Source organism: Neodiprion fabricii, chromosome 6 (assembly GCF_021155785.1).
Source record: "Neodiprion fabricii isolate iyNeoFabr1 chromosome 6, iyNeoFabr1.1, whole genome shotgun sequence".
In the NCBI taxonomy this organism is placed as follows: Eukaryota; Metazoa; Arthropoda; class Insecta; order Hymenoptera; family Diprionidae; genus Neodiprion; species Neodiprion fabricii.
Genome location: NC_060244.1, coordinates 2,957,940 through 2,973,591, shown reverse-complemented (window position 1 = coordinate 2,973,591; position 15,652 = coordinate 2,957,940). Strand labels below are relative to the sequence as shown.

At 40.6% G+C, this 15,652-nt stretch overlaps 1 protein-coding gene across 4 annotated transcripts; it reads right to left on the bottom strand.

Annotated features, from left to right (window-relative positions):
* Positions 1 to 847: 847 nt before the first annotated feature.
* On the bottom strand, positions 848 to 4,048 carry LOC124185354 (splicing factor 3A subunit 2). Of its 4 annotated transcripts, none has more exons than XM_046576033.1 (3): positions 3,689 to 4,048; positions 2,779 to 3,345; positions 848 to 2,688 (listed from the first exon to the last, which is right to left on the bottom strand). In XM_046576033.1, exons 2-3 carry the CDS (start codon positions 3,322 to 3,324, stop codon positions 2,413 to 2,415), a joined length of 822 nt encoding a protein of 273 aa, XP_046431989.1. In that variant the 5' UTR covers positions 3,325 to 3,345; positions 3,689 to 4,048; the 3' UTR covers positions 848 to 2,412. The 4 variants fall into 4 exon arrangements, with proteins under 4 accessions (XP_046431989.1, XP_046431990.1, XP_046431988.1 ...); XM_046576034.1 differs by lacking the exon at positions 3,689 to 4,048 and adding an exon at positions 3,511 to 3,661; XM_046576032.1 differs by lacking the exon at positions 3,689 to 4,048 and adding an exon at positions 3,547 to 3,661.
* Positions 4,049 to 15,652: the final 11,604 nt, after the last annotated feature.

Below are 15,652 nucleotides of genomic sequence, written 5' to 3'. Positions count from 1 at the left end.
TTCAACGCTACAGATTTTTTACCGACATGTATTTAGTCATGGTTGATGTCAAAATAGATTGAACTAATCTTTACTGACCAATGTTTCAACTAATTTTGAAATGCAAAATTAATGCGAACCATTCTGCTCGCCGTCAATGGAATGCTGATACATTTAATTCTATTGTACGCTATGTACCCTTGGCACAAAGTGTCATAGGGCATACCATAAATATTAATAATTTACTGTATGATACATATTACTATGACATTGCAGGAGCGTAAACTCCTACGTATAAACATATTAAAATGCAGCTCTTATTTGATACATAAAATGGAGCACTGTTGGCACTGCAAAACTGTTCCTTTTGTTGGTAGAGAAAATTAAATTAAAAAATTTGCAGTATCAGCATCCATATACATAAGATTCATTGCTCATAAACATACAGATCTACATATTGTGCATTCTATACTTGTGAAAATAATGAAAACAGACCCGGGGTACAGAATGCAGCACTAATTTAAACCTCCCCAACTAGAAGTGTGCGGTTTTGCATTAACAATAGAGCCAACTATACTCTGCGGCTAATCGGGTGTTTATTACAAGACAAATTACACGTATAGCATGCAGATAGATTGTCGTTTTATATTTGAGACAATTGATCAGTAAGAGCACTTAATGATTATAAATTTAAGGAGAGCATCAGATTAATCCTCATGGCAGAGTCTGTAGATAAGTCGCACTGCTTTCAAAATTATAAGCATAAGAATACTGCTGCAGGTACATCTACCTTAGCTACTATTAGTACGAAAGAACGCAAACAGAGAGAACACGACATAAGTAAAAGAAACAAAGTAAAAAAAACTGGTTCAAGAAACAAGCATTTATTTTGCACCTAAAATATTTTTTTATTATGTCGATTGTTATTTTTATATAATGTAGTGGTAGTGTTGAAAATTCCAAATAGTATATAAGTCTTCATTTGAGTTCGATTTTTGAAAGTTCGCAATCATTATAGGTATATCTAATTCTATGTAGTCACATCTCATTAGTTTGTACGGATTATGAAATTTATTGTTAGTACACTTCATACATCAGACTTGATGCACTGACACTCCATTCCAATTGGTGATTGTATTAGTGTAACATGATGGAAAAATTCTCCACAGATGAATTATCATAAAACGCTGTATGAGTTTGTTATGGGGCTGGTAAAAATATGAAAACAGCTGTCAGCTTATGCAAAATCGTTAAGATCAATCATAGAGAGTATACAGATATATATATATATATATATATGTGCATCATACTTAATGTAAATTCAACATAAGTTACAAACGTCAAGTAATTCTGGACATTCCATACCATTTGTTGCAAAATTTACAATTACGCAAAGGCAGTGTCGTGAAAAAATTGCACAAGCAATGACTTCATTCGTAATCAACAAATTCTCTTCCTCGTAAATTATATGACTCCATTGGTGATTTAATAATTTAAGCTGTGATTAAGAATATATGATATTAGTAATAACAATGATGCCTAGTGTGAGAGAAAAACTTGTAAGGAGAAAATTATACTAACGAATAAGCAGTAATAATCGGTCATGTTATAACGATACTTAATTATTCAAGCTTTTATATTATACTATACTACGGATATCATGAGATGTACCTATAATAAAATATGGTAGACAGTCTATGCTTGTAATCAGGATTACACTAACGTTGCCGAATGTGACAGCAAGTTTTGCTGATGTATGACGCCGGTGTGAACTTAATTCACTCTATGTACTTTCAAGGTGGTTGATTTTGTCACAATGCCGTTAGATGAAGAATTTAAGTTGTCAATGATAGAATCAATTGCTGCGGGTGTACACATTCCGCCACGTATGATACGTGGTAGGTAATTGAAACCTGCATTTCATTGTACCGTTGTTGTAATATAAAATTTTGATACATTCAAACGCGTGAATTTCATGAATATTTTGTATAATAATGACTTGCTGAAGTACAATTGAATCAGTACCATTTGCAATACCTCTTATAAATCGATGCATTGGTGACATGTTTACAATTGGAGTACACCTTGAAACAATATATTCCAACCTGAAATCCTTTGGAAAGTTCGGGTCACTCTCACATTTTGTCTTGGTTAAAAAAAATCAAGATTGGTTTATTACATTCTTCCTCCATGATATTAATATTGCATCTGCAGCATCATTTTGTAGGAAGATAACAAGAAATATTCATGAAAACTAGAACACATAGGAGCTCTGTAGACTACACCACTTCCATTTCCAACCTCAAATTTTTGTCTTAACTTCAGAACCAATCTCTGTCCTATTCTGTGATAGTGCAACTTACACTTGATGGATGAATGACCATTGAAAGGTTAAAAATATTCAGCTTTATCCACACAGCTACTAAATTTTATTTAATTCAGATGAGGTGGTGGAGGTGGAATTTGCATTCCAGCCAATAATGCAGGGGGCGGGGGTACCGGATTGAACATTGGGGGTTTTGGTGGCGGTGGAACAGGCATCATAGGTGCTCCCATCCCTGGCCGTATAAGTGGAACGGGAGGAGGTGGAATTTTACCAATTGATGGTTTTTCATTTTTGAATGCAAATTGAAGAAAGAATTGTTTCGTGTCCTTATTCCAATGTGTCCAAAATTTGCCCTCAGCCTTCTCTACTTCTCTGCTGGGAACCTGATGATGTAACATTGCAAATATTATTCAAATGAGAAAGGAGGAAATCTGTCTGAAACATTCCGTAATCCATTGCTGTAAGCAAGTTACCTTGAACGCGATAGTCTCGTACGGTTCGGCAGCAAACAGCAGGTATTGCCATTTACGATCTGGGGGTTCAACTCGTTGTTCATATGCAGACATAAATCTGTGTCGTGGTATCACATTGTCAGCAACTTCTGGGTAGTCAACTTGAAAAAGTAAGCTTTGCTGACCAGATTCTGGATCTCTCTGTTTTGTCACCCTATAACCAGGCCGACCAATTTTGACAAATTTTTTTGGTTCAACTCTCGGTTTTTCAGGAGCAAGAGTTTGCGGGGCTTCTTTAGCTTCCTTCGCAGCTCTTCTAGCTAGATTTGCCTGATGCTTTTTACCCTGTGTGTGCGCCAAGTAACTTCCTTCGTTGTTGTGCAGCGTCAAGCAAAGCTTGCATTCATATGAGCCCAAGTGATTTTTCATAAAGTAGGGATCCTTGTTTAAATCAATTGTTTCCAGAGCAAGTTGTCGAAGGCGCTCTCTTCGGTCGCGATTACTTTCTGACCAGGAGGCCACTCCTCCACCCCCAGTTTTACCACCTGGCCTATTTTGGAAATCCATATTGGCTGGGTTCTAAAAAATCTGAATATTTCACGCTATTAGTATTCTAAAAGTGATACTGATAAAAATGTGCACTAGCCTAAAATGCGTCAGTTAATCATGCGGCTTAAAGCATTGTGGACGCGTTCTGTTCCTAAAAGTTAGGTTATAGTGTTTTAAGTTTCAATCAGGTTTCAATAATAGCACCTTGAATTTAAAGTCTTTTAGAAAAAGTATGTAAACCTATAAATTTCTAAAAAGTGATGATATTTCGAGCATCGAGACGTTACCGCAAGCGTGTCAACTATGAAACTTCAACCATTGCACCGACTGCATGTAATCGATAGCTACATGATAGAAATATGCTTGTAAGATCGATACTAACCTTAATTGAAAATCGACTTTTCGTTGCTTTATACTATAATTGCACTGTAGCCTTATTCAAAATGTCTCAATATTGACAGAATTTTTTATATATCGCTGCAGGTGCAATACTCCTCTTTCGCAAATACCCGGCGTATAATACAGATGAAATAAGTATAGTGATATAGTATATCGCACTCTCGGGTCAAATGTTAAGACCGTGGTTACGAAGAATTAATCTAATGGTCTTTCATAGTATCCTCAGAGAAAACTTCGTGTGATTCACCGACGGGAATATAAAAAAAAGACATCGAGAACATCGTGAGACCAATAGTGGAGAACACACAAACATAATACAGAGAAAGTTCATGTTTTCCGGCCGTAACGTTTAGTCCGCTGCTCACAGCGAGATGAGACTGTACGCAAAAGAGTCCTTTCGAAAATGAAATCGTTATAGGGTCCGAATGAATCAATTTCAGCATTTTTGAAAATCTGTAAAAGATGAATCGATGAAAAATCAAAAGGTGTTAGCCTTACTTTTCTCGTGATTTCCGTCGAGTACGTACTCAATTCCACTCGCGCAATTAGGTTGATGGAATGCAATAGCATGAAAGAATTTATTGTAGCGATATTCGGAATCGTCATACTTTTACCCTAATACCCAGAGGGTCTTATGCACTTTTTTTTGGTGATTTTTGAAACAAAAGACTGTTTGTCTTAGGGTCTATTTGTATGACTGTTCACAGACTGATTAGACCTTAAGGTTTCCAAAAAGGGCGTTTAAATCGTTGTGGGACCAACATCTAACAAAAGAGAAATATAATGTGGAAAGGATCCAATGCTTATTTATTTCGATGCAAGATACATAAAGTAGTAACAATACAATACAATACATAATGTTTACAATCCTGCAGAGGTGCGTCGGACTTCTACGCAAGTCAGAACTTGGAGTATAATCTTGATACTATGTGGCAAGTTGTTAAATTACTATACACTGACACGTAAACACTTGTAATAGAATTAAGACAAAATAAATGAGAAGCTGAGACTTCGTAGCTACAAATTTGTGAATTTTCTTTTGCACCTTTCTGATGGCTGTGTACAGATTTTGTGATCTAGTCAGATCTTTTGATGCATTAGTCAGGAGGTTTAGCGTTGTTTATTTCCGATTTTTTAACTCAGAAACTTTTTCGACTCGGAGCTATTTGTAGGATTTCGTTTTGACTTATTGGGACCTCGGTGACGGAAATAGAACAGCTGAAGAAGTACTCGTGAATTTCCGTATTTTTCGGCTGTAACTTTCGATGCGTTGATCGCAGCGTATTGGGACTGCGCCCAATCGATTTCTCTCGCAAAATTACGTCGGATTAGTGCTACAATCAATTGATTCCAGCACTTTTCAAAATCGCGAAAATTTTCGCCAAAAACACAAAGGGGTTAGCCTTACTTTTTTTTTGGGCAAAAAACTTTTGGTCTCAGATTCGGTTTAAACGACCCTTATCTGACCAATTGGACCCTCAGGAACTCAGAACTCGCAGCGAAAAGAGCGTAGGACCAACAGGAGAGAAATGGCGAGCGAAAAAGCACCTGCTGAAAAATGTCGAAAATTCAGGTTCTGGTTTTTTGGCTGTAACTTCTGATGCGTTGATCGCAGCGTATTGGGACTGCGCCCAATCGATTTCTCTCGCAAAATTACATCCGATCAGTGCTACAATTAATTGATTCCAGCACTTTTCAAAATCGCGAAAATTTTTGCCAAAAACACAAAGGGGTTAGCCTTACTTTTTTTTTGGGCAAAAAACTTTTGGTCTCAGATTCGATTTAAACGACCCTTATCTGACCAATTGGACCCTCAGGAACTCAGAACTCGCAGCGAAAAGAGCGTAGGACCAACAGGAGAGAAATGGCGAGCGAAAAAGCACCTGCTGAAAAATGTCGAAAATTCAGGTTCTGGTTTTTTGGCTGTAACTTCTGATGCGTTGATCGCAGCGTATTGGGACTGCGCCCAATCGATTTCTCTCGCAAAATTACATCCGATCAGTGCTACAATTAATTGATTCCAGCACTTTTCAAAATCGCGAAAATTTTCGCCAAAAACTCAAAGGGGTTAGCCTTACTTTTTTTTTGGGCAAAAAACTTTTGGTCTCAGATTCGATTTAAACGACCCTTATCTGACCAATTGGACCCTCAGGAACTCAGAACTCGCAGCGAAAAGAGCGTAAGACCAACAGGAGAGAAATGGCGAGCGAAAAAGCACCTGCTGAAAAATGTCGAAAATTCAGGTTCTGGTTTTTTGGCTGTAACTTCTGATGCGTTGATCGCAGCGTATTGGGACTGCGCCCAATCGATTTCTCTCGCAAATTTACATCCGATCAGTGCTACAATTAATTGATTCCAGCACTTTTCAAAATCGCGAAAATTTTCGCCAAAAACACAAAGGGGTTAGCCTTACTTTTTTTTTGGGCGAAAAACTTTTGGTCTCCGATTCGATTTAAACGACCCTTATCTGACCAATTGGACCCTCAGAAACTCAGAACTCGCAGCGAAAAGAGCGTAGGACCAACAGGAGAGAAATGGCGAGCGAAAAAGCACCTGCTGAAAAATGTCGAAAATTCAGGTTCTGGTTTTTTGGCTGTAACTTCTGATGCGTTGATCGCAGCGTATTGGGACTGCGCCCAATCGATTTCTCTCGCAAAATTACATCCGATCAGTGCTACAATTAATTGATTCCAGCACTTTTCAAAATCGCGAAAATTTTCGCCAAAAACACAAAGGGGTTAGCCTTACTTTTTTTTTGGGCAAAAAACTTTTGGTCTCAGATTCGGTTTAAACGACCCTTATCTGACCAATTGGACCCTCAGGAACTCAGAACTCGCAGCGAAAAGAGCGTAGGACCAACAGGAGAGAAATGGCGAGCGAAAAAGCACCTGCTGAAAAATGTCGAAAATTCAGGTTCTGGTTTTTTGGCTGTAACTTCTGATGCGTTGATCGCAGCGTATTGGGACTGCGCCCAATCGATTTCTCTCGCAAAATTACATCCGATCAGTGCTACAATTAATTGATTCCAGCACTTTTCAAAATCGCGAAAATTTTCGACAAAAACACAAAGGGGTTAGCCTTACTTTTTTTTTGGGCAAAAAACTTTTGGTCTCAGATTCGATTTAAACGACCCTTATCTGACCAATTGGACCCTCGGGAACTCAGAACTCGCAGCGAAAAGAGCGTAGGACCAACAGGAGAGAAATGGCGAGCGAAAAAGCACCTGCTGAAAAATGTCGAAAATTCAGGTTCTGGTTTTTTGGCTGTAACTTCTGATGCGTTGATCGCAGCGTATTGGGACTGCGCCCAATCGATTTCTCTCGCAAAATTACATCCGATCAGTGCTACAATTAATTGATTCCAGCACTTTTCAAAATCGCGAAAATTTTCGCCAAAAACACAAAGGGGTTAGCCTTACTTTTTTTTTAGGCAAAAAACTTTTGGTCTCAGATTCGGTTTAAACGACCCTTATCTGACCAATTGGACCCTCAGGAACTCAGAACTCGCAGCGAAAAGAGCGTAGGACCAACAGGAGAGAAATGGCTAGCGAAAAAGCACCTGCTGAAAAATGTCGAAAATTCAGGTTCTGGTTTTTTGGCTGTAACTTCTGATGCGTTGATCGCAGCGTATTGGGACTGCGCCCAGTCGATTTCTCTCGCAAAATTACATCCGATCAGTGCTACAATTAATTGATCCCAGCACTTTTCAGAATCGCGAAAATTTTTGCCAAAAACACAAAGGGGTTAGCCTTACTTTTTTTTTGGACAAAAAACTTTTGGTCTCAGATTCGATTTAAACGACCCTTATCTGACCAATTGGACCCTCAGGAACTCAGAACTCGCAGCGAAAAGAGCGTAGGACCAACAGGAGAGAAATGGCGAGCGAAAAAGCACCTGCTGAAAAATGTCGAAAATTCAGGTTCTGGTTTTTTGGCTGTAACTTCTGATGCGTTGATCGCAGCGTATTGGGACTGCGCCCAATCGATTTCTCTCGCAAAATTACATCCGATCAGTGCTACAATTAATTGATTCCAGCACTTTTCAAAATCGCGAAAATTTTCGCCAAAAACACAAAGGGGTTAGCCTTACTTTTTTTTTGGGCAAAAAACTTTTGGTCTCAGATTCGGTTTAAACGACCCTTATCTGACCAATTGGACCCTCAGGAACTCAGAACTCGCAGCGAAAAGAGCGTAGGACCAACAGGAGAGAAATGGCGAGCGAAAAAGCACCTGCTGAAAAATGTCAAAAATTCAGGTTCTGGTTTTTTGGCTGTAACTTCTGATGCGTTGATCGCAGCGTATTGGGACTGCGCCCAATCGATTTCTCTCGCAAAATTACATCCGATCAGTGCTACAATTAATTGATTCCAGCACTTTTCAAAATCGCGAAAATTTTCGCCAAAAACACAAAGGGGTTAGCCTTACTTTTTTTTTGGGCAAAAAACTTTTGGTCTCAGATTCGATTTAAACGACCCTTATCTGACCAATTGGACCCTCAGGAACTCAGAACTCGCAGCGAAAAGAGCGTAGGACCAACAGGAGAGAAATGGCGAGCGAAAAAGCACCTGCTGAAAAATGTCGAAAATTCAGGTTCTGGTTTTTTGGCTGTAACTTCTGATGCGTTGATCGCAGCGTATTGGGACTGCGCCCAATCGATTTCTCTCGCAAAATTACATCCGATCAGTGCTACAATTAATTGATTCCAGCACTTTTCAAAATCGCGAAAATTTTTGCCAAAAACACAAAGGGGTTAGCCTTACTTTTTTTTTGGGCAAAAAACTTTTGGTCTCAGATTCGATTTAAACGACCCTTATCTGACCAATTGGACCCTCAGGAACTCAGAACTCGCAGCGAAAAGAGCGTAGGACCAACAGGAGAGAAATGGCGAGCGAAAAAGCACCTGCTGAAAAATGTCGAAAATTCAGGTTCTGGTTTTTTGGCTGTAACTTCTGATGCGTTGATCGCAGCGTATTGGGACTGCGCCCAATCGATTTCTCTCGCAAAATTACATCCGATCAGTGCTACAATTAATTGATTCCAGCACTTTTCAAAATCGCGAAAATTTTCGCCAAAAACACAAAGGGGTTAGCCTTACTTTTTTTTTGGGCAAAAAACTTTTGGTCTCAGATTCGATTTAAACGACCCTTATCTGACCAATTGGACCCTCAGGAACCCAGAACTCGCAGCGAAAAGAGCGTAGGACCAACAGGAGAGAAATGGCGAGCGAAAAAGCACCTGCTGAAAAATGTCGAAAATTCAGGTTCTGGTTTTTTGGCTGTAACTTCTGATGCGTTGATCGCAGCGTATTGGGACTGCGCCCAATCGATTTCTCTCGCAAAATTACATCCGATCAGTGCTACAATTAATTGATTCCAGCACTTTTCAAAATCGCGAAAATTTTCGCCAAAAACACAAAGGGGTTAGCCTTACTTTTTTTTTGGGCAAAAAACTTTTGGTCTCAGATTCGATTTAAACGACCGTTATCTGACCAATTGGACCCTCAGGAACTCAGAACTCGCAGCGAAAAGAGCGTAGGACCAACAGGAGAGAAATGGCGAGCGATAAAACACCTGCTGAAAAATGTCGAAAATTCAGGTTCTGGTTTTTTGGCTGTAACTTCTGATGCGTTGATCGCAGCGTATTGGGACTGCGCCCAATCGATTTCTCTCGCAAAATTACACACGATCAGTGCTACAATTAATTGATTCCAGCACTTTTCAAAATCGCGAAAATTTTCGGCAAAAACACAAAGGGGTTAGCCTTACTTTTTTTTTGGGCAAAAAACTTTTGGTCTCCGATTCGATTTAAACGACCCTTATCTGACCAATTGGACCCTCAGGAACTCAGAACTCGCAGCGAAAAGAGCGTAGGACCAACAGGAGAGAAATGGCGAGCGAAAAAGCACCTGCTGAAAAATGTCGAAAATTCAGGTTCTGGTTTTTTGGCTGTAACTTCTGATGCGTTGATCGCAGCGTATTGGGACTGCGCCCAATCGATTTCTCTCGCAAAATTACATCCGATCAGTGCTACAATCAATTGATTCCAGCACTTTTAAAAATCGCGAAAATTTTCGCCAAAAACACAAAGGGGTTAGCCTTACTTTTTTTTTGGGCAAAAAACTTTTGGTCTCAGATTTGGTTTAAACGACCCTTATCTGACCAATTGGACCCTCAGGAACTCAGAACTCGCAGCGAAAAGAGCGTAGGACCAACAGGAGAGAAATGGCGAGCGAAAAAGCACCTGCTGAAAAATGTCGAAAATTCAGGTTCTGGTTTTTTGGCTGTAACTTCTGATGCGTTGATCGCAGCGTATTGGGACTGCGCCCAATCGATTTCTCTCGCAAAGTTACATCCGATCAGTGCTACAATTAATTGATTCCAGCACTTTTCAAAATCGCGAAAATTTTCGCCAAAAACACAAAGGGGTTAGCCTTACTTTTTTTTTGGGCAAAAAACTTTTGGTCTCAGATTCGATTTAAACGACCCTTATCTGACCAATTGGACCCTCAGGAACCCAGAACTCGCAGCGAAAAGAGCGTAGGACCAACAGGAGAGAAATGGCGAGCGAAAAAGCACCTGCTGAAAAATGTCGAAAATTCAGGTTCTGGTTTTTTGGCTGTAACTTCTGATGCGTTGATCGCAGCGTATTGGGACTGCGCCCAATCGATTTCTCTCGCAAAATTACATCCGATCAGTGCTACAATTAATTGATTCCAGCACTTTTCAAAATCGCGAAAATTTTCGCCAAAAACACAAAGGGGTTAGCCTTACTTTTTTTTTGGGCAAAAAACTTTTGGTCTCAGATTCGATTTAAACGACCCTTATCTGACCAATTGGACCCTCAGGAACTCAGAACTCGCAGCGAAAAGAGCGTAGGACCAACAGGAGAGAAATGGCGAGCGAAAAAGCACCTGCTGAAAAATGTCGAAAATTCAGGTTCTGGTTTTTTGGCTGTAACTTCTGATGCGTTGATCGCAGCGTATTGGGACTGCGCCCAATCGATTTCTCTCGCAAAATTACATCCGATCAGTGCTACAATTAATTGATTCCAGCACTTTTCAAAATCGCGAAAATTTTCGCCAAAAACACAAAGGGGTTAGCCTTACTTTTTTTTTAGGCAAAAAACTTTTGGTCTCCGATTCGATTTAAACGACCCTTATCTGACCAATTGGACCCTCAGGAACTCAGAACTCGCAGCGAAAAGAGCGTAGGACCAACAGGAGAGAAATGGCGAGCGAAAAAGCACCTGCTGAAAAATGTCGAAAATTCAGGTTCTGGTTTTTTGGCTGTAACTTCTGATGCGTTGATCGCAGCGTATTGGGACTGCGCCCAATCGATTTCTCTCGCAAAATTACATCCGATCAGTGCTACAATCAATTGATTCCAGCACTTTTCAAAATCGCGAAAATTTTCGCCAAAAACACAAAGGGGTTAGCCTTACTTTTTTTTTGGGCAAAAAACTTTTGGTCTCAGATTTGGTTTAAACGACCCTTATCTGACCAATTGGACCCTCAGGAACTCAGAACTCGCAGCGAAAAGAGCGTAGGACCAACAGGAGAGAAATGGCGAGCGAAAAAGCACCTGCTGAAAAATGTCGAAAATTCAGGTTCTGGTTTTTTGGCTGTAACTTCTGATGCGTTGATCGCAGCGTATTGGGACTGCGCCCAATCGATCTCTCTCGCAAAACTACATCCGATCAGTGCTACAATTAATTGATTCCAGCACTTTTCAAAATCGCGAAAATTTTCGCCAAAAACACAAAGGGGTTAGCCTTACTTTTTTTTTGGGCAAAAAACTTTTGGTCTCAGATTCGATTTAAACGACCCTTATCTGACCAATTGGACCCTCAGGAACTCAGAACTCGCAGCGAAAAGAGCGTAGGACCAACAGGAGAGAAATGGCGAGCGAAAAAGCACCTGCTGAAAAATGTCCAAAATTCAGGTTCTGGTTTTTTGGCTGTAACTTCTGATGCGTTGATCGCAGCGTATTGGGACTGCGCCCAATCGATTTCTCTCGCAAAATTACATCCGAACAGTGCTACAATTAATTGATTCCAGCACTTTTCAAAATCGCGAAAATTTTCGCCAAAAACACAAAGGGGTTAGCCTTACTTTTTTTTTGGGCGAAAAACTTTTGGTCTCCGATTCGATTTAAACGACCCTTATCTGACCAATTGGACCCTCAGAAACTCAGAACTCGCAGCGAAAAGAGCGTAGGACCAACAGGAGAGAAATGGCGAGCGAAAAAGCACCTGCTGAAAAATGTCGAAAATTCAGGTTCTGGTTTTTTGGCTGTAACTTCTGATGCGTTGATCGCAGCGTATTGAGACTGCGCCCAATCGATTTCTCTCGCAAAATTACATCCGATCAGTGCTACAATTAATTGATTCCAGCACTTTTCAAAATCGCGAAAATTTTCGCCAAAAACACAAAGGGGTTAGCCTTACTTTTTTTTTGGGCAAAAAACTTTTGGTCTCAGATTCGATTTAAACGACCCTTATCTGACCAATTGGACCCTCAGGAACTCAGAACTCGCAGCGAAAAGAGCGTAGGACCAACAGGAGAGAAATGGCGAGCGAAAAAGCACCTGCTGAAAAATGTCGAAAATTCAGGTTCTGGTTTTTTGGCTGTAACTTCTGATGCGTTGATCGCAGCGTATTGGGACTGCGCCCAATCGATTTCTCTCGCAAAATTACATCCGATCAGTGCTACAATTAATTGATTCCAGCACTTTTCAAAATCGCGAAAATTTTCGCCAAAAACACAAAGGGGTTAGCCTTACTTTTTTTTTGGGCAAAAAACTTTTGGTCTCAGATTCGATTTAAACGACCCTTATCTGACCAATTGGACCCTCAGGAACTCAGAACTCGCAGCGAAAAGAGCGTAGGACCAACAGGAGAGAAATGGCGAGCGAAAAAGCACCTGCTGAAAAATGTCAAAAATTCAGGTTCTGGTTTTTTGGCTGTAACTTCTGATGCGTTGATCGCAGCGTATTGGGACTGCGCCCAATCGATTTCTCTCGCAAAATTACATCCGATCAGTGCTACAATTAATTGATTCCAGCACTTTTCAAAATCGCGAAAATTTTCGCCAAAAACACAAAGGGGTTAGCCTAACTTTTTTTTTGGGCAAAAAACTTTTGGTCTCAGATTCGGTTTAAACGACCCTTATCTGACCAATTGGACCCTCAGGAACTCAGAACTCGCAGCGAAAAGAGCGTAGGACCAACAGGAGAGAAATGGCGAGCGAAAAAGCACCTGCTGAAAGATGTCAAAAATTCAGGTTCTGGTTTTTTGGCTGTAACTTCTGATGCGTTGATCGCAGCGTATTGGGACTGCGCCCAATCGATTTCTCTCGCAAAATTACACACGATCAGTGCTACAATTAATTGATTCCAGCACTTTTCAAAATCGCGAAAATTTTCGCCAAAAACACAAAGGGGTTAGCCTTACTTTTTTTTTGGGCAAAAAACTTTTGGTCTCCGATTCGATTTAAACGACCCTTATCTGACCAATTGGACCCTCAGGAACTCAGAACTCGCAGCGAAAAGAGCGTAGGACCAACAGGAGAGAAATGGCGAGCGAAAAAGCACCTGCTGAAAAATGTCGAAAATTCAGGTTCTGGTTTTTTGGCTGTAACTTCTGATGCGTTGATCGCAGCGTATTGGGACTGCGCCCAATCGATTTCTCTCGCAAAACTACATCCGATCAGTGCTACAATTAATTGATTCCAGCACTTTTCAAAATCGCGAAAATTTTCGCCAAAAACACAAAGGGGTTAGCCTTACTTTTTTTTTGGGCAAAAAACTTTTGGTCTCAGATTCGATTTAAACGACCCTTATCTGACCAATTGGACCCTCAGGAACTCAGAACTCGCAGCGAAAAGAGCGTAGGACCAACAGGAGAGAAATGGCGAGCGAAAAAGCACCTGCTGAAAAATGTCGAAAATTCAGGTTCTGGTTTTTTGGCTGTAACTTCTGATGCGTTGATCGCAGCGTATTGGGACTGCGCCCAATCGATTTCTCTCGCAAAATTACATCCGATCAGTGCTACAATTAATTGATCCCAGCACTTTTCAAAATCGCGAAAATTTTTGCCAAAAACACAAAGGGGTTAGCCTTACTTTTTTTTTGGACAAAAAACTTTTGGTCTCAGATTCGATTTAAACGACCCTTATCTGACCAATTGGACCCTCAGGAACTCAGAACTCGCAGCGAAAAGAGCGTAGGACCAACAGGAGAGAAATGGCGAGCGAAAAAGCACCTGCTGAAAAATGTCCAAAATTCAGGTTCTGGTTTTTTGGCTGTAACTTCTGATGCGTTGATCGCAGCGTATTGGGACTGCGCCCAATCGATTTCTCTCGCAAAATTACATCCGAACAGTGCTACAATTAATTGATTCCAGCACTTTTCAAAATCGCGAAAATTTTCGCCAAAAACACAAAGGGGTTAGCCTTACTTTTTTTTTGGGCGAAAAACTTTTGGTCTCCGATTCGATTTAAACGACCCTTATCTGACCAATTGGACCCTCAGAAACTCAGAACTCGCAGCGAAAAGAGCGTAGGACCAACAGGAGAGAAATGGCGAGCGAAAAAGCACCTGCTGAAAAATGTCGAAAATTCAGGTTCTGGTTTTTTGGCTGTAACTTCTGATGCGTTGATCGCAGCGTATTGAGACTGCGCCCAATCGATTTCTCTCGCAAAATTACATCCGATCAGTGCTACAATTAATTGATTCCAGCACTTTTCAAAATCGCGAAAATTTTCGCCAAAAACACAAAGGGGTTAGCCTTACTTTTTTTTTGGGCAAAAAACTTTTGGTCTCAGATTCGATTTAAACGACCCTTATCTGACCAATTGGACCCTCAGGAACTCAGAACTCGCAGCGAAAAGAGCGTAGGACCAACAGGAGAGAAATGGCGAGCGAAAAAGCACCTGCTGAAAAATGTCGAAAATTCAGGTTCTGGTTTTTTGGCTGTAACTTCTGATGCGTTGATCGCAGCGTATTGGGACTGCGCCCAATCGATTTCTCTCGCAAAATTACATCCGATCAGTGCTACAATTAATTGATTCCAGCACTTTTCAAAATCGCGAAAATTTTTGCCAAAACCACAAAGGGGTTAGCCTTACTTTTTTTTTGGGCAAAAAACTTTTGGTCTCAGATTCGATTTAAACGACCCTTATCTGACCAATTGGACCCTCAGGAACTCAGAACTCGCAGCGAAAAGAGCGTAGGACCAACAGGAGAGAAATGGCGAGCGAAAAAGCACCTGCTGAAAAATGTCGAAAATTCAGGTTCTGGTTTTTTGGCTGTAACTTCTGATGCGTTGATCGCAGCGTATTGGGACTGCGCCCAATCGATTTCTCTCGCAAAATTACATCCGATCAGTGCTACAATTAATTGATTCCAGCACTTTTCAAAATCGCGAAAATTTTTGCCAAAACCACAAAGGGGTTAGCCTTACTTTTTTTTTGGGCAAAAAACTTTTGGTCTCAGATTCGGTTTAAACGACCCTTATCTGACCAATTGGACCCTCAGGAACTCAGAACTCGCAGCGAAAAGAGCGTAGGACCAACAGGAGAGAAATGGCGAGCGAAAAAGCACCTGCTGAAAAATGTCGAAAATTCAGGTTCTGGTTTTTTGGCTGTAACTTCTGATGCGTTGATCGCAGCGTATTGGGACTGCGCCCAATCGATTTCTCTCGCAAAATTACATCCGATCAGTGCTACAATCAATTGATTCCAGCACTTTTCAAAATCGCGAAAATTTTCGCCAAAAACACAAAGGGGTTAGCCTTACTTTTTTTTTGGGCAAAAAACTTTTGGTCTCAGATTTGGTTTAAACGACCCTTATCTGACCAATTGGACCCTCAGGAACTCAGAACTCGCAGCGAAAAGAGCGTAGGACCAACAGGAGAGAAATGGCGAGCGAAAAAGCACCTGCTGAAAAATGT

Bases quoted from the DNA above. Each gene is read 5' to 3' on its own strand.
- LOC124185354 (XM_046576033.1), bottom strand. From the start codon at position 3,324: ATGGATTTCCAAAATAGGCCAGGTGGTAAAACTGGGGGTGGAGGAGTG. The intron at 2,689-2,778 runs GTAACTTGCTTA...TTACATCATCAG, and splicing joins ACGAGACTATCGCGTTCAAG to GTTCCCAGCAGAGAAGTAGA.